At 35.9% G+C, this 27,832-nt stretch overlaps 1 protein-coding gene across 4 annotated transcripts in view; it reads left to right on the top strand.

Moving 5' to 3' along the window:
* FIGN (fidgetin, microtubule severing factor) overlaps window positions 1–27,832 on the top strand; it is a 342,028-nt gene that overhangs the window by 236,028 nt on the left and 78,168 nt on the right. For 3 of the 4 annotated variants that reach the window (XM_051787262.1, XM_051787264.1, XM_051787263.1), the window contains one exon: window positions 240–409. The exons of the other annotated variant lie outside the window; for it this stretch is intronic. In XM_051787262.1, the coding sequence (XP_051643222.1) occupies window positions 385–409 (25 nt within the window). In that variant the 5' untranslated portion in view covers window positions 240–384. The remainder of the gene's footprint in view (window positions 1–239; window positions 410–27,832) is intronic. 4 annotated transcript variants of the gene reach the window in all.

Below are 27,832 nucleotides of genomic sequence, written 5' to 3'. Positions count from 1 at the left end.
GGTGGGCGTATTGTTGGCTCAGGAGGGAGAGAAAGATGTATAATTTAATGGTATATACAATCCACTGATCCTATTACTATCCTCCCTGGAGCTCTTGTTAGTTTCAATGGGAGTGAGTGAAATTGACATGGACTTGCATTCCTGGTCATGTGCTTTTTTTTCCCCCTTTCTTTCTTCTCTTGTGATCTGAGATCCCCTTTTTGTTGATGTTGCTTTCCCACTTAATTATATGCATGTAGGTTAAATGAATACCTGACGAAAGGGCCCACGTTTCAAGGCAGTGACATTTGATAGCTGAGAGGAAAAGTGGCTTTAATGAAAAGCAACCTTTGGAATTCCTGCTTGTGAAAAATCCAATTCAGCTTTTTGTGCTGCCAGCAAGAAATGATCAGTAGCACCAGTGTTTATGGTATGTCCGTTTTGGGATCTACTTCCTTTGCATCTAAATAGCAAAGACAAATTTAAATAGCATGATAACGCACTGAGGACTCTGCATGCAAATATTTTGTAATAAATACCTAATGTTTAATAGTATATTTTCACTTGTGTATATATATAAACATTTTTTTCTCTTGCTATCATTTGTTTATCATTTCTGCTTCGATTATAGCATTATATTTGTCCATTGTATTGATCTCAGTTGTAAAACCTGAAGTTGCATGTTTCTAGCAGTGCACTATATACACCACTGAACTCCAGTGGTATGTAAATTAGTAAAACTCGGTGAGTGGAGAAGGCAAAAATGTGTACCAATGAATATATACACTTACACATCTATGTGCTCGTACATCCATACCTAAAATGCATCCTTTCCTTTTGCAAACTAGTATTTTTTGAGCATTCATTTAAACTCCAGCTGCTTTTCCTTCTCTTACTTTCAGCATAATCATCTGCTAGAGGTTCTAACTGATTTGGGGTGAGGGAATGTTTTGCATGTAAACAAACAAAATTACTGTTGTGGCCGAATGTTTAATATGATTTAATAAGGGTTATTTTATGCTCAGTTTACAAGTGTCTGGTTCACACTGCTCTGCTCTCAATTTGTAACAGAATGAAATAATCAGGTGCTGAAACTGGCTTAATTTTAATGGTCACTCTCCAGCCCCCCATGCTGCCCCCTCCTCCAAAAAGTGAAATAAAATGGAGCATGGGAAATTTCAATAGATTTCCTCGTGGTGCAGTACATGCATCTCTAGGTATGCGGTTAAGGCTAAGGAAGTAACAACAAAAATGACTATTAGTCTGTTTTGAGCAAACAAAAAAAGGGGGTATGTTCACTTTTTAATTGCATGTGGTAGTAACAAATAAGGATGGAGAGAGACCCTAGACCCTAGGAGAGAGAGGGAGAGCATGTGTGTGTGTGTGTGTGTGTGTGTGTCTGTGTGTGTGTGTCTGTGTGTGTGTGTTTGGGATAAGGGGGAGGTCTGGCGTGTGTGGCTGATGATCTCTCGTAATAACATATCTGAATGCAGGAAAGAAATTGAGAGAGCAGTTGCACAATGTACACTCCTATTTTGGTGTTGTAGGTGACTATATTGCTAAACATATCCTGGGTGCTATATGATTGCATTTTGCATTTAGAACTTGTTGACTTTGAAACGATCAATAAGGCAACTGTTTATTTTAGATGCACATAATTCGCTCTGAGAAATGTTTTAAGGGGAAGAGCAAGCAAGCGAGAGCGGAACATTTTTTTTTCTTTCTTTTTTTTTTTTTTTTCCTAGAGCTGTTGGAGCAAATGTGATTGCCAGATGGGAGATTTCCCTCTGTGATGTTAAAGCTGTAATATATATTCAGAGCAGATTGGACTGCTGCTTGTGATGAGGAGGATATTACATTTATAAATTTTAAATCGGGAATCGGACAGTATGCTGAGAGCTGAAATTGGATGGTGTGGATGGTTTGGACTGTTAAATGTGATTCTCAGATAATAATAATAATTATAGTAGCAGTAATATATGTATATATAATAAACATGATACTATTAGGCAGCTATATATATTCCGTGACACTTAAGTATATATTTCCAAATATGACTTTTCTCTTTTCCCCTCTTCCCTAAAATGTTAGGGATTGGAGGTGGTTGGAAGGGATGTTTAAGAGCCCTCTCTTAGGAGAAATCAAATGTAATCAAGTTCCTGTTTGAGGAAAAGTTTTGCTACAATTCTTGTTGCGAATGCATCTCTTTCTGAGTTTTTGTTTTGCCCGTGCATGTGGCCTGACAGTACTACAATCCTGAAAGGCTGGAAAGTGGGAACTAGTCACACTCGAGCAGCTCTGCTGTTGCAAATTAAAAGTGTGTTGTGGTCAGGAAATGAAAGCTACAATGTCTCTTTTGAACAAGTCGTTTATCAAGAGAAACATCTATCAAGCAGTGACTTGTCAGATTGATCCTCTAAAAGTTAGGTCCAAAGTGGAAGCTACTTTGATGTTTTTGATCCCAAATTTATAAAATTGAGAAAGCTGGAAGAAGTAGGACCGATTTGCACTTAAAAATGACTCTGCTTGGGGCGTGACAAAATCATCAAGTATATGTGATACAGAGCTGGTAAATCAAGGAGGTATCGGATCTTCTGCCTAATTTTTATTTTCAGATTGAAACTTTAGCTTTGCCACACAGACAGTCTTTTTTCATACTTCTAAGGATCCTGTCTGTACGAATCTGTGCATTATTTCGACAGGGATATTTTCTTGCTTAGGAATACATCTGTTGCTTCCAAATAGAACCTTTTTCTGTTATTTTTGTGATGGTATTTATAGATGTATATTGCCTTGAGAAGGCATTTTTTTTCCTCTCATCTCAGTCTTGTTTCTTTTTCTGTATTTGTAATCTCAGTTTCTACCTCTCCTCCCTGTAAATCAAAGTTTCTTTTACTGACAAAGTAATGTTTATTGCAAGCAAGGTACATTTGAAGGTATCTGTTTGCAGAGCTTAAAACATGGCAAGAGTCCCGTTAAGTGTATCTTCCCCTTCTCATCCTCCTTTTGTTTCCATTTTTTGGCACATGAACCACGGTTTCATTCTCAACAGAAACAGTATTTCAAATTGAATATAAAGTGGAGATTTCAAGTAAAAAAAAAAAAGATGAAAACAAAGTCCAAACTGATCTTTTATCTCTACCTAATTTCAATAATTTGAATTGTTTAGCAACTTCACTAAAAAGTTTTTCATTTTGCATGAAGTTTATGTTTGGATTATCAAGGAATCCCTTTGATGAAAGAGGGATTTGATGTTTGCTTGTTGTTGGGTTTCTGTTTTTTGTGCTTTTCTTTTTGGCTAGGGTATGAGTGAAATCTTCCTTAAAGCAGGATGCTTTGACTTCTTTTCTTCAGTGTCGTAAATGAGACTAACACTGCTTATGGTTACTTGATAGAGACCCATTTGCAAATAGGCAGCAAACAGCAGCGTGGTGGGAGTTTTGGTGAGTGTTATACTTGCTAATTAATCATGTTTGAAATGAAGGAATCATAGCATGTTAATAAAGACTCATTGTTATTTGATGTTTGTAACACTCCTACATGAATCTGGTGGGTTTGGGGGTTTTGTTATTATTTCCCCCGCCCTCCTTAATAAGGTACCTTCAGTACCAGATCAAATTGTTTTTATTTATTGCAACATTCTGAAAGCACAGAGATGTTTACTTCTCTTATTCTAGCAGTATTTTAGAAATATGAAGACTGTATTGCTATTAATATTTTTATCATACAGTTCCTGGGAAAAAATGACAAGTCTTATGTCATTAGCTGTCCTTTAAGATGTTTTTATATTTAAGCAGAGTCAAACATTCTTTTTTTTTTTCATCTTCATATAAAAAGACCTACTGCTCTTTTCTTATAATTGAAAAATGGCACTTGATGAACTTTTTTGCCCTACTTGCTTTTGCATATGTAGTAAGGGTTAGCAACTAAAAATATATTCCAAAATAGTTTTTATACTAGCCTGTTGAAAATTAAACTGTAAACCACTTGGATGGTGCTTCTGTTTCCTTGTTTTGGTTTTCAGTATGGCTCTTATCCGATGTGTCATCTTTAGTCTTTATTTTTCATTTTTCTATTCATAACTGCTATATACAATGGAGAGAGAAGTGGTAATCTCTTTCAAACTACAAAGCTTTAATTTGAAAATTTAATAAGTTAATTAAGGCTATTTTATGCTGCATGAACAAGGTTTGAGATCTGCTTTTGTTTAGATGCTGTATTCTTTTTTTAAGATATAATTCCTGGAGGAAAATGATTCTATATGGTTCCTGTCAATAAGTTTGTTCAATGAATGCATACAAGAAGCATTAAATATAATGACTGATCTTTCTGTAGTCTTAATCATCAATTAATAAGCTTATCTGCTTGTTAGGAGTGGGTTTAATGGTACAGAATCAGCATGAGATCTGCCTATATGAAACATTTGTATGTTTATAACAGAGTGAGTTTTGATCTTGCATCCCCAGATCTAATAATAGAAATATTTGGCTCTTTGCCCTCAATCAATATATCCCTTAGGAGAACAAACTTCACATAATACTTTCATAAAGTGCCAGATGTATTGATACCAAGTTGATAAATTTAATTACTGGGATTTTACATTGATTCATTGATCTTATGATTGGAGGAAATTGTTTCGCAGACATTTCTGGAGTATCAAGGAATATTGTATGTTGATAAAGCTTGATTAATTGATCAATCAGTGCTTTTTTCCCTTCTCGGTCATTGATAAAGAAAGGCATAAAAATAACTGTAAGAAAAATTTGGAATAAACTAATTAGAAATTCTCATGTGTTATTAACTGAGGAGATGAGAAACAGAGCACTATGGAGGTGGGAAAAAATGAACTTTGAAGTGGAATTGTGCATGTTGGGCCAAATCCTTAGCTGATGTAAATAATGTTTAGCTTTCAAGAACTACAATAATTTACAGTTCCCAGAATCTGTGGCTTTTTAATGTTGTTGTTGGTTGGTTGGTTTGGTTTTTGCGGCTTTTTCTTTTTCTTTTTTCTTCTTCCTTCCCTGGGTACTGTTCTTTGGCTCATTGGAAGCTGTTTTAAATTAGATATTATGGCTACTAAAATGTATGGAATTTTAGATAAGCATCTGATCCAAAATGAATAGCATAGCTATAAAAGCAATTTGAAGAGCTGTAAATTCAGGATTGCGTATCCCTGATATTGTTGCAGAGTATTAAAATCTTGCTAGCTAGAGATGCTATCCTCTAAGTGAAAACTTATCTTCCTTATGGGAAAGATGACTTCAGGGAACTCTAGGCTGGGAAAAGGCCTGGAGTTTCTTTTGTTGCTAAAATAATAATAAAAAAAATCCAATACATAGAATTAGTTATAGGGATATTTTCCAGGTGAAAAACCTTACGGGAGTATTTGGCTCCATTTCGGTGAGGTATGCGACCTTTTCACCCTATGTCAATGATATTTTTATAGAGTGTGTGAGAAATGCGAGCATAAAGAAAATTCCTTAAGATCATTCAATTTTTATTTTCTCTTAAAAAAAAAAAGAAAGGAAAAAGATTTCTGAATCTCGAAACAACATATACATCTCCCTTAGTGAAACTGTGTTCCTTTAAAGGATAGTAGCTAATAGAGAAAAAGAGAGAAAATCCACTTGCAATATCTTACCATAGGTTCGGCAAATGCAGTCTTATCCTTCAAGGAGCAGAGAATCCTTAGACTGTAATGGAGGTCAAAGGAAATCTAAGGTTTTCAGTCCTTTCATAATTGTGCCTGCCACCCCCCTGATCGGCATGTTAAAGAGAATGCATGTATATGTATTATATTTCTTAGAAGATAATTTGTATTTGCAGCAACCTACTAAGCACAAGTGGACTTCGCCACTATTGCTTCTAAATACCTGTTGATGTTGGCCCCGCTGTGTGACAGGAGAGGGAAAATGGAAAGAGAAAGAGTTGGTCAGTCTTGGTTACCAAAGTCTTGAAAAACTGGGGGAGAGATCAGGCTTTGACAGGTCAGTCTGAGAAACGGAAGAATACGAGAAAGTGTAATCTGCAGAAAGCAGCACTGATTAAGAGCATACGGAGATGTCTGCAGTGATGAAAACGTGGAGTCTGTGCTTCCCTCTTGCCGAGCTATGTTGCTGTGAGGTATCGGCACACACAGTATGGTAATAACAGTATTGTATGTCTGTTCGGATCGTGCTGTAACAGTACCTGTCAAACATATCATAATACTGAACTATCTGTTTAATCATATAAGCAAAACTACTTACTACAAAAGCTATTGTATTTGTACAATAGAAAGAACAGCCATACATTATTTAAATAATAGACTAAAACTTTGTTCTTTAAACCATTTTTCTGCATAGGGAAAAAAGTTTCATGTGTCTTGGCTATAATTAAAAATAATGCAACTACATATGATTGTCATACCACTGGCTGATTTTTTAATTTTTTTTTAATACTCTATTAAGTATGTAGTCTGATGTACCATGAAACACTGAAATAGCAATTACCAGTCGTATTGTTTAATTGTAACTGAAAAACTATTTTCTTAGTTCTTTTTAAGTATAGTGCAGCTACTACTAGTATGTTGTTAGTTAAATTTCAAATACCCTGGAAGTGATGTGGACAAGGATGCTGAGATTATTTTGATACAATAGCAAAGTTTAATGATGTAAGTACATTCCTTAAAATCATATATTGCTTTTTGCTATCTGTTTTTAACCCTTTTGTATTCTACTTTAAATCTGTCATGTAGTTTTTTAAAGCATATATTCACTTTCTGTATATGAATTGCTCAATATATGAAGATGTATGCCGCAATTTATTTTGTGTGATATTTTAGAATGTGTGCATGTGTCAAGCTGGTTATAGATTGGTGATGATAAATTGGTTTCAGTAATCTGTATCTTATTTGCATTAATACTCTAGCAGTAAGAGCATAGTGTGGTCAAACTTCATGATCTAAGCTAGCGGTCTCACATCTAATTAAGCAGGATCTGAATGAATGATTCTCTGGTATGGGTCACAAGTGAACTTTTTGTTTCTCTTCTTCAGTGTGATAAAATGCTTAAGGAACATATTAATGCATGTTTGTGGAACTTCTGGTAATCCGAAGGGAATTTGAAAATGAATATTGAGAGGAGATGGGAGAAAGGGCTGAACCTGATGGGTCACAAGGGTTTGTGGCAGGAATGTATCTTCATGTTTTCATTCAAGTTGTTTTGGTTTTTTTTCCCTGATTTAGAACAACTGCTGTTTGCCTTTTAATATGTTGGAAATCACATCCCTAGTTTCCTCGGAGAGTTTTTTTCCCTTCTGTCTCCTCCATTCTAGTGCACAAGCAAGTCATTAATAAAAAAGCATTTATACAGTGGGCTTGAATTATCACTTAATAAAACTGAGAACTGTAGTGCTGCAAAGATATTCCTAGACAGTACAACAGATGTTACTGTGTGTACTTGTCTTCTGGAGACACAGTGAGGGGAAGAGCCAACAATTACTTTATATTACCGAGTGACAGCACAGGGTGGATGGGAATGATAAAGTTATATGCAGAAATTATTAATCCCTGACAATAGTATCAATACTGACATTTAAAATATTATGAACTAATAGCCCTGCTGTACAAACTGCTGTGATAGCTGTGCTTTTAGATGAAAAGTAGCTATTTATATGCCTTACAGCTCAGTGTGGTCATGTTGAAAGTATGAACCTACTCATCACAGACTCTGAGAAAGTGCAGGTTAAGATCCTCTGTCTTCTTTAGACCTATCTGATTACTTCAGCCTCCTGTGTTGACACAGAGAAAGAAACAGCTAGATTCTGTGCTGGAACAATAAGGTTTGCAAGCACTGACTGATATAAGGTATCCCATTGTGATACCTAAACCAAATTTTAAAAAAATCAAGCATCCTTTTCAAGTTAAACTTGAGAAACAGAGAAAGGAACAGCAAAGATGTATCTGAACACACTTGAAGGAGCACCATTTACTTTCAAAAGAGATCTTTCCCATCACTTGTGGATAGCTCCACCATGAAGAGCAATATCAAAAGATCTCAGAAAAGTAACTATTCTTTTATGTCTTTGGGAACTCAGATGCTTACAAGATTGTTTCTGAGAAGGAAAAGAATTGATCCTATTTTCAGTCCCTTGTTGGCATTTGTGGACCACATGACTATATACAGTATTGTAGAAATACAGTCTTGGTGTATGGATCCAATTCTGTTTCCTCTTGCAGCTCTAAAATAACAGTGCAATGTGGCTGTAAGAAAATTCAGTTTGGACAATTTGTTTTTATTAATTTTTTTGCATTCTATAAAATAGTTTAATTTAAAATACAAATGGAGTTTGCTGAAGATCTTTAAACTTAATTGATAGGTCATCTGCATTATTAAAGTAGAGAAATTAAAATAGTTTATATTGTTTTTTCATGAAAATATAGACTTAAGTCACCTCTGATAATTTGCAAACAGTATATATCCAGGCAGAAAATTGCTAGGTTTAAACTATCAAGATTCAGTTATTTTTAATATGGAAGGAGATTATAAATTTGTTAACTCTTCAGCTAAAAGTAGACTTGACTTGCAAAATAAAGTGGTTTTATGTTTAATAATGATAGATCTGCAGCTTTATATTAACTTCATAACTATACTGGTAAGATATTGAGCATACTGTAAATGAGCAGATATTCCACTTTAAAGATAATAATTTTTCATGTGTTTATAGAATTTCTGATAATTTTTTATTTCTTACTCTTTGCTTTCGATAAAAGCTGAAATAAGTATATTTTGGAAAATGTTCATGCAGCAATTAACGTTTTTTTAGTCATTGATTTTCATTTTGTTCGACTTTCATTCATTGCATTTCATACACCTGTCCTGTGTAGGCATTCTCTATGCTACAACACTAGTTTATTTTTCCACTTTCAGTTTAAAACCTTTAGTGGTAACATTAGTTTAGCTGGTACCATGGTTGTCCTACCAAGAAATTTAGTGTTATTCAGATTAATATCAGTAAATCCTATGTAATGAGGGATATGAGACACTCCTTGTTATTTGGCCCCTAGTATTTGTCTATGTAACACTCATATCGAAGGTACACTTTAATATGCAGGGAACATATTTGTTAATTCTATAAACACATAGTTCAATAGCTTTGAGAAGCCTTTCTTTTATAAAGTTAGACATAGGTAAAATGTATCTCATCATGTGCTTATGGAGACTGTGAATAACCAGTGTCTCAATTAATGACGTTTTGAAAGTTTTCACTAGTTAGAAATGTTCAGAGTTATAATGTGATTATCCATACGGTACAGAATAACAAATTGACACTAGTATTCATTTGGAGTAATAATTTTCACCCCTAATTAAGGAAAGATGTTTTGTTATTGATTGCTTAGCAAACACCACCACCACGCTCCCCACCCCCCTCAGATGTCAGCTGTTTAGAGATGGTAGAATTCACTACTTTCATTCATGACAGGCAACTCCTTTTTGGCTAAAGTTACTGTTCCTTTCTGTTTCAAAGCAGCTACAACAGCTGCAGTTTGAGCTTGAAGGGTCTGAGTGGCTGAGATAACATCACGAATAGTATAGCATCTCAGCAAGTGCAATTCAGGTTTCCGGTTTTGGGTGCTCAATTATCAGAGGCACTGAGTCCCTGCAATTTCTATTGACTTTGGATATGCAGGTGTGCAACAGTTCTTAGTAGCTAGGTCTTATAAGCAATTTCCCCAAAAAACGGTAGGTGTTAGCTTTATTTGTACTTCTTAAATGCTACAGTCTCACTCTTGAAGTATTAATGCTGTATCATAGAAGAAACAGGGCTTTTGATTTTTCCTGGTTGTTGTAAAAACACATTTTAAATTCGTCAGGACAAAAATACATGTGTTATGTAAAGGTATAACAAATGATTCATTTGTGATTTTGCATGGAGGAAACTTTAAACTCAGTTTGTTACTGTGTAGATGTTCCAAGGGGCAATACAGAGTAGATGATGCTGTTCTAATTGCAAAATCTCCCTTACTTATCTTCTTCCTCCTCCTGATCCTTCTCCCTTCCCCCTCCCCCCCATGGCTTTTTAAACAATTATGGGCATTGTGCTCCTTAATGGTGCATAGATAGTTACTGTAAAGATAGATGTCCTCAAATAATGAGTTTCTAATAATAATCAGAGGGACTTAGATTAAACTGGTTTTGTATAGAAATCTTACAGTGTGAAAAAGTACACCTAAAATCCTGAGATATATTTACATGAGCTATTTACAGAGAACTAACCCAATTTTGTATCTGTACATATGTGTGGGGCGAGGGGAGCAGAGGCATACGTCTCTATGTGCCTACGTTTTTGTCCACCTGCTTTAAGGACTTCAGAAGATTATTTTTTTTTTAGTACAGATTTCTATTTTGCTTTCTGATAACAGAATATGTTTTAAAATCACGGCATACTAATTAGCTTCTGTGTTTACACTGGAAAGCTTGAATCCCTTCAAATGACTTCTACCCTCACTGTTCTTTCTATCTGTTGCTTCCCTCCCCGGCACTGTCATCCTCCTCCCCCCAACACAATGAGGTTTCTTACATTGGATTTGTTTCTTTCTTCCTTGATCTAAAGTTCTGAAGGCAAGTAAATGAAAATGATAAGTACAGTAACAGATAATTGTTACTTTAAAGAGTTGTCGCTATATTGGGAATAATATCTTTCCTAATAGGTATTGAATCAGCAAGGCTGCACAATAAAAAGAGCAAAATAGTTTAACTTATGGTTTAGAAATACATATGCCATTTAAATGGAAACAAACCTCCAAATCTCCCACATACCTTTTGGGGTTTGGAGAACAAAAGCTTACTTGTACGCTCCAAATTCCCCTGGGCCTTAATTTGCAATACCATTATTTAAGCCTGGCTGATATAAACCCATTGCAAAGAAACAGAATCTCTCTTTCCTGGCTTTTTGAAGCCATTCCATGCCCCCCTCTCCCTGCCTACCAATGTCTCCCAACCCCCCCCATCCCTTTCCCAGCCTCTCGGTCTTACTGTGAAACTCTTGTATTTGAAATATAGTAAACGTAGAAATACTGCACTTCTAAAACATAGGAAGTGGCATTCTGCATTGTTTTACTGAGATCTCTACCAACACTTATGTAATTCTATCTTCTCGCTAAGATCAAGGCTATAATCACTTTAATATTTGTTGTGTCCTCTACCAGGTGACCAGTCTTTTACTGTAAAGATAAGAGACCCTGATATAGTAAGTTATTTCTTCTCTAAGTCAGATCTTATAGAAAATACTAACTATAAAGTGACAAGAAACTTGTGCCCACTTAAAATGCTCCTGGGGTACCAGGCTCTCTGGATATCAACTCCTGGTTACAGTACTGGTATTGTCAGATGCTCAGCTGGAAGTGGTTCTGGAGCAGAACTGGGTTTGGGTGTAATCCCTAACAGCTAAGAGTAAATAAAGGAATCACTGTAGCTTGATGCAGCATTGAGTCCTACAGCTGTATTTATTTTGTTGCTAATAAAATGGCAGTCTATTTGTCATTAAGAAGGTTGTCTTTTTGAACTAGCAATTGAGGTGCAGTTCTGAGCATTTGAGTTAGTGGGAAAAGCTAAGAAATAGATGAGCTGCATTCCTGAATGTGGGCGGAAGGATGGTGAGTAATACATGCCTTGGCATGGCATCTACCAGAAGCACTTTTTTCTTTTCTCCCCACGCCTGCTCCCCCTGTTCTAGTTTTGAAAGGTGTAAGGTATTCTGATAGGCAGAGGGGAAAAAACAAAAGAGAAAAATACTTCCAAGCAAAACCTTATAGCATATCTCAATAACTGTGCTCCACACTTAATTTAATTAGAAGACAACTGCACTGGAAAACTGGTCATTTAAGTCATAGTTAACCACTGGTTCTCTCCTACCTCCAGTCAGAACTGATTATATGCCATGTTGTATAATGTAATTTCTACAAGAAAATTAAGTATGAATGGGCATGATAGTATTGTGTAGTTGCAATAATGAGGTTTTCATTAATGATATTAATCTATCATTTACCTATCCTTTTAGAGGTGAAAATAACTATTTTTCTTCTGGCATTTCTTTTTACTATATATACCAACCAGTATCAAATTGGGGTATTTTCTAAATACTTTAAGCAAAAGACTGACTGGATAGCTATTAATGTGTTCATTATGTGGCAAAAAGGCACTGAAAGAAGTAAAACCTTGTATGTACATGCTTCTTGTAGGAAAACTGTTTTCAGGAGGGATTTCTGTTATGTTGTAATATAATTTACTAGTGTATAGTTTCTGAAATTTTGTGAGTAGTTCCATGCTGGATTTCAGGCAAGCAAGTTTGTTTTCTAGTTAGCTGTAATAAGACTTGCTGTCAGTAGTAAGATAATAAGGATAAAGATCATGTACAGTTTAAGAAAAAAAAATCTTATCCATTTGCATTTGTGCACCAAATTCCACTTGGCGATATGCTTGTTGGACTGAGCTATTAAGTGCTCTGTGGACTGTGTTTCAGCTAGTGTATGATTGACTAGGTATATTATAGCTTTTTACCTGCTGCCAATGCAAAATTTGACCCTGGTTTTACCCTGAGATGTTTCTGCCTTTTAAAAGATCCACATTTCATGAGTACACAGGTGGGTGATAAGAAGATTTATTGTTGTTATTTGTAGGGTGTGGCTCCATGTTAGAGTAAGAGTAACTTGAGTCTGAACTGATGCTAAATAGATTTTATTTTTTAATGTTGATTCCAAAGCTCGACTATGGGAATTGATGTATCATCTTAAAATTTCAAGTCTACATTTTATGCACTGTGTCAAAGTACCCATGAGCTCATTAAGCAAAGACTTTTTCAATTATATCTTGTGTTTATGCATGTATTTATATTTGACAGGAATCCTTTAGAGATTTGGTTTGCTGTATTAATGCTTACAGTGTATTACAGTACATAAAATATGCTACAAAAAAAAAAAGAAAAAGAGTGAGTATTGCTTACAGGTCTAGTGCTGGTAGCTTCCTCTGTACTGTAGTAGCTGATGAAAAGTTCCTTGGCCAGACATCCAGCCTCTAGAGGGCACGCCAGTAATCTCCTCTGCCAGACCCTCACCTCCACAACCATCTGTAGAAAGTTTTAATGCTGGTACCTACAAAGAGAATCCCATTTGTGTTACATAAAAAAAAAATAAATCTCTGTGTATTCCTCATTATTCCTGGAATTTTGCTACAGTAAGTGGTTTCCTATTCTTTTTTTCTTTTTTAATCTGGGAGATGTTTTTGTATTTGCCTCTTTTTTTTTTTTCTCTCTAGTGGTTATCTTTAGGGAACTAGACTCAAATTCGCTATGTTGCTCACTTACAGATATTTTTTCGCCTGGTAGAAACACTTCTTTAGCTATACACTGCTCTTTGCTGTAGTAAAGACTACAGAAGCCAGTGCACAGTATTTGAGATGCCTAGAATTGGGTACTAAATTTTATTATGTACTAAAATCTGGATAATAAGTAATTCAGGTGGGATTAAACCCAGTTAACCCGACTCCAGTTGCTTAGGTCCAATTGCTTGACCCTTTTCTCTTGTGAGATGCCATATTACAGTTTCTTGTTCTCTTATGGATTATTGTTACAAATGTTGATATTTATGTGAAGTCACATTTATTCTTTAGTTCAAATGTTTCCCTATGGTTCTCTACTCCAGTGTATCACTATTAGCAATCAGAAGGTTTCCAGTAATTCAAATTCATCTGATAGTCTGCTTCAAATTTTCGGTAGATCTACTGATGTAGAACAAAAAAAGCAAGTATTCTTGAATTTGGTACCATAAATTAAGACATACTCCAATCCATAGTTTAGTTCTAAGTTCTTTGTTCGAAGACTATTTTTAGGGAGAAATGTATATTTAAGAAAAATTTGTTACACGGAGTGTCATTAACCAAGTGGACAACTTGTCCTAAGAGTATAGTGGTGTAACTTGCTCACTTTCTGCTCAAGAAACTGCATGGATACGGCATTTTAGCTACACAGTTAATGATGAGCCATAAAGCTTAACTGCAGTGTTGAGTTTCTGCATTTCTGTACAACATAAGAAAAAACTGAGAAAGAAGCCAGCAAAAGGGTTTTGTTTATTTTGTAGGTCCCCTGACCTATAACCAGGACACCTTTGCTTGGTTCCCATTTAGCTTTCTAACCTTTTTTTCAAAAGTAATTAAAATAAAAGTTGCTTGGTATACGAAGTGTGTGATGTCTCCTTTGCGGTTGACACTGGACCAAATTTTGTTGAGGCAGTTTGACAATAACCTGTGAACGGTTTGGGAGATTCAGGTAGTATGTTCCCATGTTGAAGCAACCCCCTTGGCAATGTTTTTCATTGCTTCAAAATGTCAAGAGTTTTTGTTGGTCTAAGAATAATTACAGTTTATGGAGAGGCAGGGGAAAAAAATTTCCAAGACAGAACACAATCTGTGAAAGTGCTAGGTCAAACCTCTATGTCTTCATCACCTGTGACCAACAGATAGTTAACTTACTGGAGAAATAACTGTGACATTGTTTCGTGATTCATCTAATCCACTTTTTCCCAAGGGGCTGACAGAGTCACCAGTGTGTCACTTCAACCTTGGCACACACCCAGGTTTGCAAACTTGGTCCTTCGTTCACTGTTGTGTGGTGGAGCTGTGCAGTGAACTGCCCAACATACTGAAACCTCAATAAAAAGGATGGGTAACACCTGGAGGGCATCATGATTAACCCCTTTACAAATCTAATCTCTGTAGGGCTAGGTGTACTCTTAAAATAAGCTTTAGCTGTCATGGAAATAGGTTGGAAATATAGTTAGGGTATCTGGTCAGTCTTAAATAACCAAGTTTTTTGATGACAGACTTGTTTACAGTCAGTGACTGTCCCTGCTGTTCTGCCTGAGAGAGAGCAATTGTTTTTGCTAACTGCTAATGGAGGATTGGTATCATCCAAGTATATCCGTTATTGTCCTCCAAACCCCAATATCCTGGGCCTTTCTCTTCCACCTGTCAAGTTGGTGGCTTTTACAGCTTGTTCTGAAAGCCAAGAGAAGATCAGACTGTGTTGAAGTGAGTGGGAGGAAGAAAGCAAGTCCCAGAGCCAGAAATGGCCCCAGAAGGGACATAGTTTCAATGGGGTTCCTGCTGGAAGGCCTCTGCCCACATCACCTGTGGCATCGTAGTGGCAGAGCTAACTGACTCTTGGATGGTTCAAAATAGCAGGAACAAGTGAATATGATGTGAAAGTATTGATACAGTTTTTACAGGATTAAAAAAAAAGAGTTACATTGGGAAATAATTCAAAGTCAGTTTTAATGGGGAATATTAAAGTACCAAGCAACTCCAGTGTAAACTGGATGACTGGTTACTGGCTTTTGTTGCTGGAAGGGTGTTTGTCGTGTCTTTTGTCTGAATTCAGAAAAATGTGAATTTTGTCCTTGTGGTGGGAACACCGTGCCTCTTAAACATTGGTCAGGGGAGTAAAACAGCAAAGGAATTTTTTTTCCTGCCTGAACAAATGATTTTAGAATTCAGGCTCCAAATTTCTCTTTAAACCATTTTTAATAGAAACAGTAAGTTATAAATCATCTAAGCAATTACATGAACACGGAGTGGGGCCCAGCCTCAGCTTCAGCCCTAGATGTTTCTGGACTACAATCATGGCCTAGCCCAGATATTTACAGCTTAATTTCTGTTCATGTGCACTTGTCCATAAATGGTTCCTTTTCCATTTCAAGTTCAGCAACTGAACCACTTATAGTAGAGCATGATTTAAATTTGAATGATGGCAAAGTGTGAATAGAGACAATTTACCTTTGGAAACTTTCAAGTCCATTTCCCATGTTTAAAATGTAAGGTAACTCTTGAACAGAGAACGATTGATCAATAAGTGCCCCCTTTTAAATGTTGTATTCTTCATTTTTTTTTTAAATCTATATATGTATATAAAATCTGATTTTATCCAACCCCCCCACCTTCTTTTTTCCTTTTTGTTTTCTTTTTTTTTTTGGTTTAGCTTTGCTACGGTTCTGAGCAGAGACTTTTTTTCCCCTCCTTTTAATACTATGCCATCTAGCACTACTTGCATTGCAAGCCAGTGCATGTAACCTCTCTGCTCTCCCCATTCCTGTCCTCCGCTCTGCTCCTCCCAAACAGCCCCATTGCTTGAAACTAAACAAATTGAAAATAATGATTGGTAACCATCTGCTGTGCTGAAATTCCACGTACAGCAGTTAACTCCATTTTACAAAACAACTTCAATCTAGTGAATTACAGTGCAGTTCTTGGTGGCAGCAGATAGCAACAAGCAGTTTTGAGTTCCTCTAGACAAAGCAGTTCACGTAGGGAGCGTTATGCAGTCATTTGGTGGTGTTGGGGTGGTGGGGGAATACTTGTGCCGTCAGACAGTTCAGTGTAATGCGTTGAAAACTAGAGAAAGTCTGACCATGGCCTAATTGTTTCATCCGATTAAAAAAGAGGCCGGTCCATAAACCCGTGCTGACAGGCAATCTTGCAAATCTGTGCCCTTTAGTTTGGTTTTGTTTCTGCAGCTGCAGCACAGTGTGATGAGTAGCGTGTTCAGCTTTCAGTCACTTCCATGTGACTTTTGGAGTGCCCAATGAAAACCTCAACCAAAAATTAGATTGCATAGCTGGTTCAAAGTGTATAGAAAAAAAATAACTATTCATAGGTTTTCTATTGGAGAAACTCTTTTATTGATACATAACTGTAACAAGAAGCACTCTAGATAGTGATGGACTGCCAATCAGCAGATGTTTAAATAGCGACAGACTATGATGTAATATTAAAATAGGTACCGTTATCCTGTATGGTTTTAACTCAATTTCTATTATTTGAGTTTAGGTTGTGATTGTGTATAAAGAAAGTTGCTTAAAATTGGCAGTATATTGAGTTCAAAGGACCCATACAGTTCATAAATTCTCCGGTGTCTACTGGATTTTTCATCAGGGAGACTTCCAATAAAAATGATCTATTTTAGAAATAATATTGTTTAGTAGGTTGAAATGTGGTGTAATAAAATTAGACCTTCAGTCTTCTAAAGTTACTACTTAGATGGCACCCTTGGGATGGTAAAATGGCTGTATAAGCAGATGAATCAGACAGTTTCACTGATGGATACATTTGTCAGTCTCTGTTACAGATATAATATATTCTTATATCTGTAATCCTGACACTGTTACATCCAAATGAAATCAACATGAGGTTGTCATCTTTAAGCAAATATGTTAAGTGTTGTCTTTTGTGCTTTGGATTTGAAAGAAAGGGGCCCAAGGGAGCCAGCATCATGCAAATGGAACAAATCCCATTTCTTCTGAGCTGTGCTGTTTCCCCCTTCATGGCAGCTGGCTGTGTTATCTTTGTGTGTTTCTCTGAGTGCTGACAATTCTTTCAGTGATCTAAGTTAGGGCACATTAGAAAGTGGAAGCAGCTGTCTGTCGTTATACTGAGAGACGTGTTTGCTCTACTGCAAAGATGAAGGACCATGAATCCTTGACACACTCTCTCCCCCCTCCCCCTTTACTTTCCAACATGATCAACATTCAGACGCACAGATTGTCTGCTTGGACAGTTTTTTGTTCTGACTGACAGCATCTGGCATAGACAAATTTAAAAATACATAGCATGCCATGCTTGGAATTGGAACATCCCTTCTTTATTAATCTTCTCATTTGAACCATTCATTTACATTTCAAGAAAGGTTACAGCTTGATATGATTGAAACATTTATTTTAAATGAATAACCTCCTAATGAAATACCTTGAACGAGCACCAAACAGTCAGTGTTTATTAAAAATTACACCTGATTAGTATGGCCTTGGAACTGTTGCGAAGACATAAGATTTCCCCATTGTCTCAATCCATAATAATAAAAAAAAAAGATGTTTAGCATGTGTGAGTGTAATCGTTTTTTATATTTTTTTTTTTGTTTACCACAGAGCTAAATGAGAATGGTGTTTTCAACCCCCATAATTTTCAAGACTACTGTGTTATAAAGCAGTAGCCTTTAAAATGCTATTTGCCTAATTAAATCGGGTTTTGCTTGAACAATACATTTGAAGGAAATGCCTAAATAGAGCTTTGTTTTGTTTTATTCTGCCAATGCATTTATGATTTGGGAGACAAGATGCTTTATGATTTGATGTAATCTAAAATCCTATATATATTTTTTTTTCTACTGGCAAGTATTCACATATTTGTATACAGTACTTTACTAGTAAAATAGAACTGAAATGGTGGACCACCTACTAAAATGTTTATGCACGTGCACATATACACACGTACATTCTGTGCACTCTCATCTTCATGATCCAGGTTAGCAATGCAGACATGCTTGTCTAGCATTTATGTAAAAATAATATGAAAATTGGCTGTACCACTCAGAATATGGACTTGAGTCCATGAAGGGAGGAGGAAGACCCTTGTCTTGTACTAGGCATTTTAGATGCTTTATTGAATTGCAGCTTTAACTATTCGTGGTACATTAAAAAAAAAAAAATCTTCCAGAAGGAGTTGGCGGGGGGGGGGGGCGGGGGGAACACCAGTATTATAATAAAATAGAGGACTGTTCAAGTGCTTGGCAGTAAATATGTAAAACAAGTATTTGGAGAGGAAAGAGAAGCTGCAGCAGACAGGCTCAATTAACAATTGTAAGCAGGAGAGAACTTGTATTCCTTCGGTAAATGTAGGAGAGGTCATTTGCTTTAGGATAAAATCTGACAAATTTCAGATATAGACATAAAGGCTGGAATAAATATGACAAAAGATTTTCAGTTGCACATCAAGCATTTTGTATTTGCAATGGCCATTTACATTTTTTCTCAGTGAATAGATTTCTTTTTTATTAATGTTTTCCTGAATAATATGTTCTTAAATTAATTGACTGTGAAACAAGCATTTTGGGACAATAGGAATTTTAATACAAGCTTGAAATATCATTTATGCTTTTTAAAAAATCCTCTTAGTAATGCCTAATCTATTTTTCTTTTTCTGAAGGAAGCACTAAGATGGTAAGTTTTCAGCACAGCTTTTACTATGCTAGTTATGTGTAATCATAACAGTGAAATCAAATTTTATTTTAAATGAAATCACTTTTTTCCACCCACAAACCGTTCCATTTCTATGATAAACTCCTATTTTTATTTATTTATTTTTTTAATGACTAGTTATAAAGGCTTGTACAGATATGCATCTGTAAGCAAACTGGGAATAGGTTAGAGAACACAATTCCCTGGTGTAAAAAGCAAGGTTTAGCAGTAATGCTTTTAATCTGGACTTGTAGAGGATTCGGGAGCATCCATAGATCTGCTTCAGTAATTACCATACCCCAAGTGGCACTGGAAGAGACATTTGCCTAAAAACTTGATGTCTTCATTACACTGTTTACATTTTAATTAGAAACATGAAAATTAGTGATTCATACGGACAACTATAGTTTAAGTGGGTTTGCTCACCATCCAATAAATCAGAAGGGAAAAAAAAGGAGGGGGGTGGGAGAAAAAAGGCAACCCCACAACCTGCCTCTGCAAGCAGCAGACCCTCTCTAACCTTACAGTTGTAATAAACAGTTTACTAGGAATCATCCATGGGAATAATGTGTTGGTATTAGAAGCTGATTAAAATGTGTTTTGTATTTTATCAGGGAGGAAATTTCTATGTAAATTAGAGACCGTTATTTTAAAGGTAATGCTAATTGCATGCAGTATTGCATGCATGTATGTGATTGGTGTGTGTATGGGATATACATATGTAGCTTCTGTGTCTACATAAACGTGTACATTGTATTAAGGAGAAGAATTGGTGTAGTAACATTTTGGCAGTGCTGAGTACTACCTATGGCTGCAGAAGCCAGTTTAGCCTGTTTCGTTATGTCTCCATAAATACATGTAAACATCTGTATAGCTGTACACAGAGATCCATATATACAAATACACGTGTGCACATGCACAGAGGCAAGTAAGGAGATGTGGATAATTTCTCCCTGAATTTTGCATGTACCTGTCAGCACGAGTGGCCTAAAACCATTCCGTCCAGGAGTGATGGGGAGAAGCAGCGGTGCCTGTCAATGTCCCTGCCTGAGTCAGCAGCATGTCCACTGCCTGTGCCGGGCGACAGTCACTCATGCAGCCCTGCCCTCCCCGGGGGCCGGCGGCCTCCTCCGCACCAAGGAGAATGACCCCTCTGTCTGGCACGCTCAAGATCCCGAATCGCACCGCATCGGTGTGCGAGTTCAAATCCCTACTCCTGAAGGCAGAGCTGGGATTCCAGCTAATGACTCAGAGATACAGAGGGTCAATGCACTGGTGATCTGGAGTACCGAGCCATTGCACCAGCTTAGTTGTACTTTTTTTTCCCCCTTCCATAACTTAATGTCTTACCTTCCACATAGATAAAAGTGGTGATATGCAAAATTGCATTTCTTAAGAATACTTTATGGGTTGTATTTCTTTGGATTTCAGTTTGATCCACTTGATTTAAAAAAAAAAAAAGAAAATGTTTTGCTTGGAGGGGGCATGGGGGAATTTTTTTCTATGCTGTTAACTTTGTGCTAGGTTAGCTCCGTGTAGGCTGTTTTGGGCATTATGCAAATAATACATGGATAACCAATTTCTTGGAAAAGGAGAGCAAGCCTCAGTAGCAATATGTAAAAACTTGTTGGTTTAATAATAATGATTTTTTTCTTTAACCAAAAATAAGGAAGTTTCCTTCTCTCTTGCTTTTTTTTGTTGAATTTCTTTCTGTTGGAATCCTTAAGATTTCTAGGATAATATTTTTCTAGAATTGTCATTCTGCATTCTGTTATTTTCTTTATATATATATATATATACATTAAAATTTACATGTATATATTTATAAGTCTTCCTGTGTACCTCAGATTTTTACAAATTATATGATATACACCAGAATAAGCATTTTATGAAGTTATTTTACATTTGCCAGTAGGAATCATATTTTTTTCTTCCATCATGCAAGTGGTATTTTTGAGCCACTGAATAAGTAAACCCAGGTATACCTTGTGTCTATTTTAATGCTTTATGTAAGCATTTCACATGCCAAAAATACATAAGTATCCCTTTTTGCATTTGTTTTACTGTTAAAATAACGTTTCAGTTTATGTCAAGGAGCTTCATTTGATGTAAAAGTTTGGTTTTATTTTTCTTAATTTAAGTTTTTTAGCAAATGTTTTTAGCGTTTTCTCTAATTCCTGGTAATTTGGCAGCACTGCACTGAAGTAACTTGAGTGCACACTTTGTAGTGTGATTGACTTAGTGTTGGTGCTGTGTCTTCATTTGTTCTGGTTTTTTCTTTTCTTTTTTTTTTTTAAACCTGTCTCTTTGAGTCTAGACATGTTATAAATGTGACTAAACAGAACTGTTAACATCTGTAAAGACAGAAACATGCTGCTTGCTTGTATGTACTGCGGAATTCTAATAGTTTTGTGCTATCTGTTAAATTCAGCGTGCTTTTTGCATTGTGGCATGAAACAGTTGTGCTGTGAGGGAAGCTGGCTGCCTGCCAGCCATCGACTATGAAATCCCGGCTACCTGAGAGCTTATCAGTTCTTTTGATTTGTAAAAGAAAAAGTGATGAAAATGTTGGTAAACTGCCATGAAGGTTTAAGGCTGCTGGAATAAGGAGCCGTGTAATCAGATTGGAAAATGAAGCTTGAGATTCTCTGCATGGGAAGCAGTTGCCTGTGGACCTACTGAGATGCTGTGCAAGTGCCCGAGCTGACCACTTTGTTAGCAAATCAGCTGGTTTGCTGCAGCAGCAGGGTAGAATAGGCTGGTCCTTGTGATGGTATGTAACACAGGTAATATCTCTTGCTTTGTACAATGTAATCAGCTTGCAATTAGCTCACTCTACATTAACCTTCTTGATATTTTTCCCTTTCGTAAGACTGTGCACTTTAAACAATTAACTATAGAAAGTAATCCTTCAAGCAAATCAAAGCAATCCTTTAATTTTATCACCCTGCTGAAAAAGTATCAGGTGGTCAACTGGTCTTCATCAGCTGCTGGAAATTCTCAGGCTCACTGTAGCGTGGAGAGGTTCTTTAACCCATTCACATTTAGAAAAATGTCAAGATTTTATATTTCTCACATAATATAATGCTGCATCGTGAAGCTGCAATTGGAATTGTTTTAATGAAAAGCCTTGGGAAAGCCCTTTCGTATACAGACAGCTTTTAAGCTTCTGTTTGTTTAGGCATTTCCATACACTACCTCTCAGAAAGCTTTGATGACACAGCCACTTGTACTGATAATTCCACTGCTTCACCTCCAGTGAACTTGATTCACTAAGGTTGAAGAGAACAAGGCTATCGTTGCTGATCTTCTGCGTTGCTTTTTAATCCTCTGAAATAAAAGCCACATAACGGGAAAATTTGTGTGGTAGGCAAACTTCCATTTACATAGGAGAGTGAAAGTTTTAATGCCATTTGTGGAAATGTAGAAACTCAAAGTTTTTAGCTAAGAAAAATAAAACTTAATTTGAATTAATAGACTAGGACACTATATGCCTTGCTGCTATTTGAATGGCTTACCCACCCAAAAGTCCCTTTGTCTATTTGATAGTTTTGGATTTTATTATAGGCTGGAATTTTCCATAGTCATCCTATAAAACATGTGATTATTGATACCCTTGTAATATAGCATAATAGGAATATGCCTGGTATTTCATGTAAAAGTTTATTCCTTTTTAAATAATTGTTTGACATGCTTTGCTGATTTCTAAACTTACATCACTCAACAGTTATGCTCATATGAGTAAGAGTAATGAAATTAATCACAAAAATGTTACAAATAATAGTGCTGTGCATGAGCCTTATTAATTTTACATTCATTATATTGAAATAAATATTGGGTGTGATTTAAGGCTGCAGTAAATAAAGTGATCTGAAACTACTGTGAAGATATTTTGTTTAGAATATTTTGGAAATGGTCAGCAGCTGCTTTGCCACCCCTTACAAAAAGTCATTTCATTGAATTCTAGTAGATCAGAGCAATAAACTGAATTTGTGATCTGCTTTTACCAGTGATATCTTTGAAAGCAATATTGACTGGTTGTGTTAAAGTCATCTTTTATCTCTCTTTGTAGAATGTGAGCATGTTTTGAGAATACAAAGCCAAATCATACTAATCATACTACATTTATCATATTTTAATGTTGACTTTGGCTTAGTTTTAATATGTATAAAAAATCTGGAATTTATGTGCACATCTGTTTTCTATGTGTCTTTTTTTTTAAAAAAAGAAACTAAATAAATAAAAAAAATAACCTGCATACATCATATGCTGCAAAGATCTACTTTATATTCTTTTAGAGGACAAACTCCATTAGATATGCACTTACTGTACATTGGATTGTAAATCTTACAATTTAATGGTAATTCAGTGAGCAGTTATTGCTTCTGTGGCCTTTTTTTCTTTCTTTTTTGTCCCATCTCACTTGTGAAATAGGGTTACCCTTTACAAGTGTCACATCCATAGATTCATCTTTTGTACTCTATAGTTGTTCCTAGTGCATCATTCTAAGTGAAAAGAAAAATAGGAAGCCAAAGCTACAGGAGGGGCATTGGGGGAGGGAGGTCTATACATAGAAATACAGCATATAGCAGCAGAAAGACCAAGGCAGTTTAGCATCAATCTAACAGATTAAAATTTTGCTGTAAAGGTACATTTTCTTTAACCTCATTCTCATTCATTTTCCCATACCACTATGGCTGGTGTTTGAATTCCCAGGAAGCAGAAATGGTTTCTTAATGATACAAGCCTTTTTGCCTTGCTTACACTGTTAATACTCTTATCCCTTTTCTGATATGAAATACTTTTTGCAGAAACAATATACACATTTGTAAAGAAATTATAAAAGGATTCTCCTTTTGAAGATAATGAGTTCTCTTCAGGAACTGCAGGTTACACGAAACACAAATGAGCTCTAAGTGGAGGGATTTAAAGTCCTGCTACAGCATTTAATTTCTTGAGGAAAGGAGTTCAGTTCAAGGTTAGCCTGTTATTGTGGCACTGGCAACTACTTCTCTCATTCCTGTTCTTCTGCCAGCAGTACTGCACAAAAGGCAGTCATTTTTATTTAATACATAGGGAGGTATTAATCACTGCAGTGTTTTCTCACAAAAATTTGTCTTATCAAATTCATTGTTTCACCACTCATGACAATAATAGGTGTTTAATTACTCAATAAGAGCAGTTTATAGATTCTATTTTTCCTGTTTGCTGGACAAATGGTATTGATTTTGTACTTTGATGCAACATGAAACTGTATTAAACACAATTGGAATTCTAAGACTGGCAATGTGTATCAGTTACGGTAACTGAGCTCCTTGGTAAAGAAACTACATCTTCCAAATTTTCACTATATTTAAATTCCCAGAAGAGATTTTTAAGGACATTCCTTTTATTGCATGGGCTCTTGATGTCTTTTTTCTTGTTTTTCCCTAGCGTTTATGATTGCTACAAACTTTACATATTCAAGAGAAATGGTTTATGTGATATTTTTTCAGTTAATAATCCCTTTACAGTAGTAATAAGTTGTGCAGATTCCAACCTCCTCAACAATTTTACCATTGTCTCATTCTACCTTCATGCCATACTTATGAGCAAGATTTCTTGTGTGAAAAATAAAAATGATGTACCCCAAGCTGGAGTTTGGACAGTAAAAATTTATGAGGCTAGGGAAGACAGCAGACTTCTATTTTTTCTAGAGCTCTCAGTTTTCTTCAAAAGGTGACTATTAAGCCACATGTGGTTTTTTCTTTTACTTTCTTTTTTTAATTTTATTTCTAGTGATGGTTCTTATTATAATGTCATTCATGGCATGTTTTTCATATATCAATATCTGCATAGGCTTGAGTCCTTTCTTTAGGTAGGATTTTAGCTGATTTACAAAAGTTGCACTGCCAAAATGGTTGTTCATTGCTTCCTTTGTGGGTCAGTACATTTTTAATGACAATTCTTCTCTGCTGCTGGTGCTTTTGTAACAATTTTCAGTTGGGAGTGTTTAATGTTTTCTTATTTTGTGTTTACTTTTGTTTCCAAAGAATCAGAATTAAAAAGCATGAAATGAAGGTGAGCATACTCAAGTATCTATATCTGTATCCAGAAAAGAAGAATGATTCCTGTTATTATACATTCCATTGTACACACTTGTTTAAGTAACCAAATCTTTATGATATTTTATATTTGTTGACTTCAAGCTTCTAGATAAATAAATTAGATAAAATCCTTGATGTACAATTCTTACTTTTTCTTCTTTTTTGTCTTATTTCTAGGTTCTGCTTGTAGCCTGTATTTTTCTTCATTTATCTCAGTTTCGGTATTTCCTAAAAATACAGACAGAATTTGTGAAAAATGTACCATGACTGAAAAATATTTTTGAAGAAAGCATGTTACAGACAGTAATATCTGTGTTAAATTTTTCCTGCATTTACATGCTTTCAAAGTACAGTTAAAATAGAGAAAGAAAATGCAAGTATTTGAAACGCACTTTGAGTTGCAAATGAAGGTAGGATGTGTGCTTGTTGGGGAACTTTTTTGGTATCAAGGAACATCCATTGTTTAATCACCAGTTTTTAAAGGAAGCCATATTTTTGCTCCCTTCTTTGAGGATCTGTTCATATTGCTTTGTTTCACAATATGCGTATTAACATACTTATTTATATTCATGTTTGTGTTATAATTGTTTCAAATCTTTTACAGAATATTCCCCTAACTCTGAAAAGCTCTGGTTCCTTATTTAAGCTTACTTTAAGAGTTTCAGTGGGACTACTCGTGCTTAAACTTAAGGACATGCTTAAGTGCTTTGCTGGGTCAAACTTTATACTGGGTGGACCTTCTTGTTTCTCCTTTCAGACAAATGATTTATTTCCTATGTGTTCTGAATAACTTGGATACCAATGGCTTATTCTGTTGTTTGTGTTTTAGGCAGTGAGTTAGGTGTTCTTCACTTTATGAAAATCAATACAAATTTCAATTACACAAACAGCAGGTAAGACATTAAAATTAAAAGGATGTGGGATGCAAATTCTAATCTGTGGTGATGTCTCAGCTATCCAGATGTTATGGGGAAAATTGAATAAATGTAAGTGGGATTCTGAATAATTGAATATATTGTTCTTATTTATTTGGATTACTGTAGCACTTAGAGGTCTCAACCAAGATGGTGACCTTGTTGTGCTGGTATTGTAAAAACATGTAGTGAGAGACTGTTCTGCGTCAGAGGGGTTACATTCTAAATAGCTGAGACGCACAAAGGTTAATAGGGACACAAAGAGGCGCTGAAATGTGAAGAGACTTGCCCAAGGTCATATAGCAGGTCAGTAGCAGAGCCGTGAGTTAAGCCTACATCTCTGGACTCCTATGCACTAGATTGCTTCTCCAATGATTAAACTATCTGCCTTTAATAGCTATTGAGGGAAGTAATTGTCTTTGATTTAGCAGGGAATTTTGGACAGTGATATTTGTCTGCATTTCTACTTGGTTTTTGCATGTCGTAGAAAATCTAGAGATATAATTCAATAACGTGTAAAAGAACACTAATGCATGATTCTTATTTTGCTTCACTTACTGCAAATTTTGTAAATACTTTCTGAGAGCTTCATGCTGTTTCACAGAATGCTAGCTATGCTGGTGTTTGTTGCTGGCTGCACACCTATTTTTGCTTTTCAGGTGCAGCATGTGAAATGAGAGGTAGGGCTAGCCATCTTGATTGGCTCTCAGGGAATAAAGTTTTAATTACTTTGGCCAAGCCATCCTGAAGCCTGTATCCTCCTTATGACAGTTCACTTCAGAAGCTACACTGCTTCATTTCAGTAACTTTATTACCATTTGGCTCAGAGATTGCTATTTCGCCTTGGCCACAGATTTCATCAGTTGCCCGGTTCACCTTTGTCCACACTATACTTGTGAAATGACCTGCTCCTTTAGTGCTTGTCAATAGTAAATTGCTGCATCCTCAGTGTCCAGGCTGAAGCACAGTAAAGAACACAACCCCTTATTAAATTACCAGATTTTACACTAAATTTTTTTGGATTAAACCTCAATGTGAAAAGTCTTAATTACCATTTAATACCAAGTAATTAAAGCACTGGCTAGGGTCAACTATATAAAGTGCATCTGTTTGAACTACCACCTGATTAATAGGCTTGGTGATATAAAAAGTTCAGCACAAAAGCATGCTCTGCCAGGGTCACTGCTTTAACAGCTGTAGAAAGTGCAGTTTTTGCTGTAATTCTGTTCTAACAATTGGATCAAAATAATAATTTGTGAGGTGTTCATGGTTGGCTTCTCCTGCGTGACGTCAGATGAATTATTTGAATTTGACATCAGTTAAATTGGTTTTGTGGGATATATTGATGAGCAAACCAGTTTGGCTCAGATCTTTTCTTGATTTCATTTACATTCTTCAAAGTGAACAATCAAATATAATTTTTTTTTCCAGCCTTGTCTTCCAAATGGGAGTTAAGTTCAGGGAAGAATAGAAAGTAGTAATATGCATCAGTTCTGTGTCTATATTTTCATCTGTTTGCATACAATCATTGATTTATTGAAGCTCAGGTGCTGTATGCACTTAGGTTTGTGTTTGCCTGAGAGTGTGTGTTTGGGAGTGTGTACACACAGAGTCATACTGAATAGCTGGCTTAATAGCTGTGTTTTTATATCCATATATATATATATATATACACACCTCCCAGTATTGTATTCTGTTATGAATGCTTTTTCTGTGCCATGCTTAGCCCCAGAGGCTCTGGTCTGCAGGATCATTCGAAAATTGTGCTGTGTTCACATTCAGTATAGTGGGGTTTTGTTTTATTTTTTAAACTC

This window comes from Manacus candei, unplaced genomic scaffold (genome assembly GCF_025592945.1).
Source record: "Manacus candei isolate 608988 ecotype Guabito, Panama unplaced genomic scaffold, ASM2559294v1 h1tg000023l, whole genome shotgun sequence".
Lineage (NCBI taxonomy): Eukaryota > Metazoa > Chordata > Aves > Passeriformes > Pipridae > Manacus > Manacus candei.
Note: the sequence above shows the minus strand (reverse complement) of the source record. Positions and strands in the feature narration are given on the sequence as shown.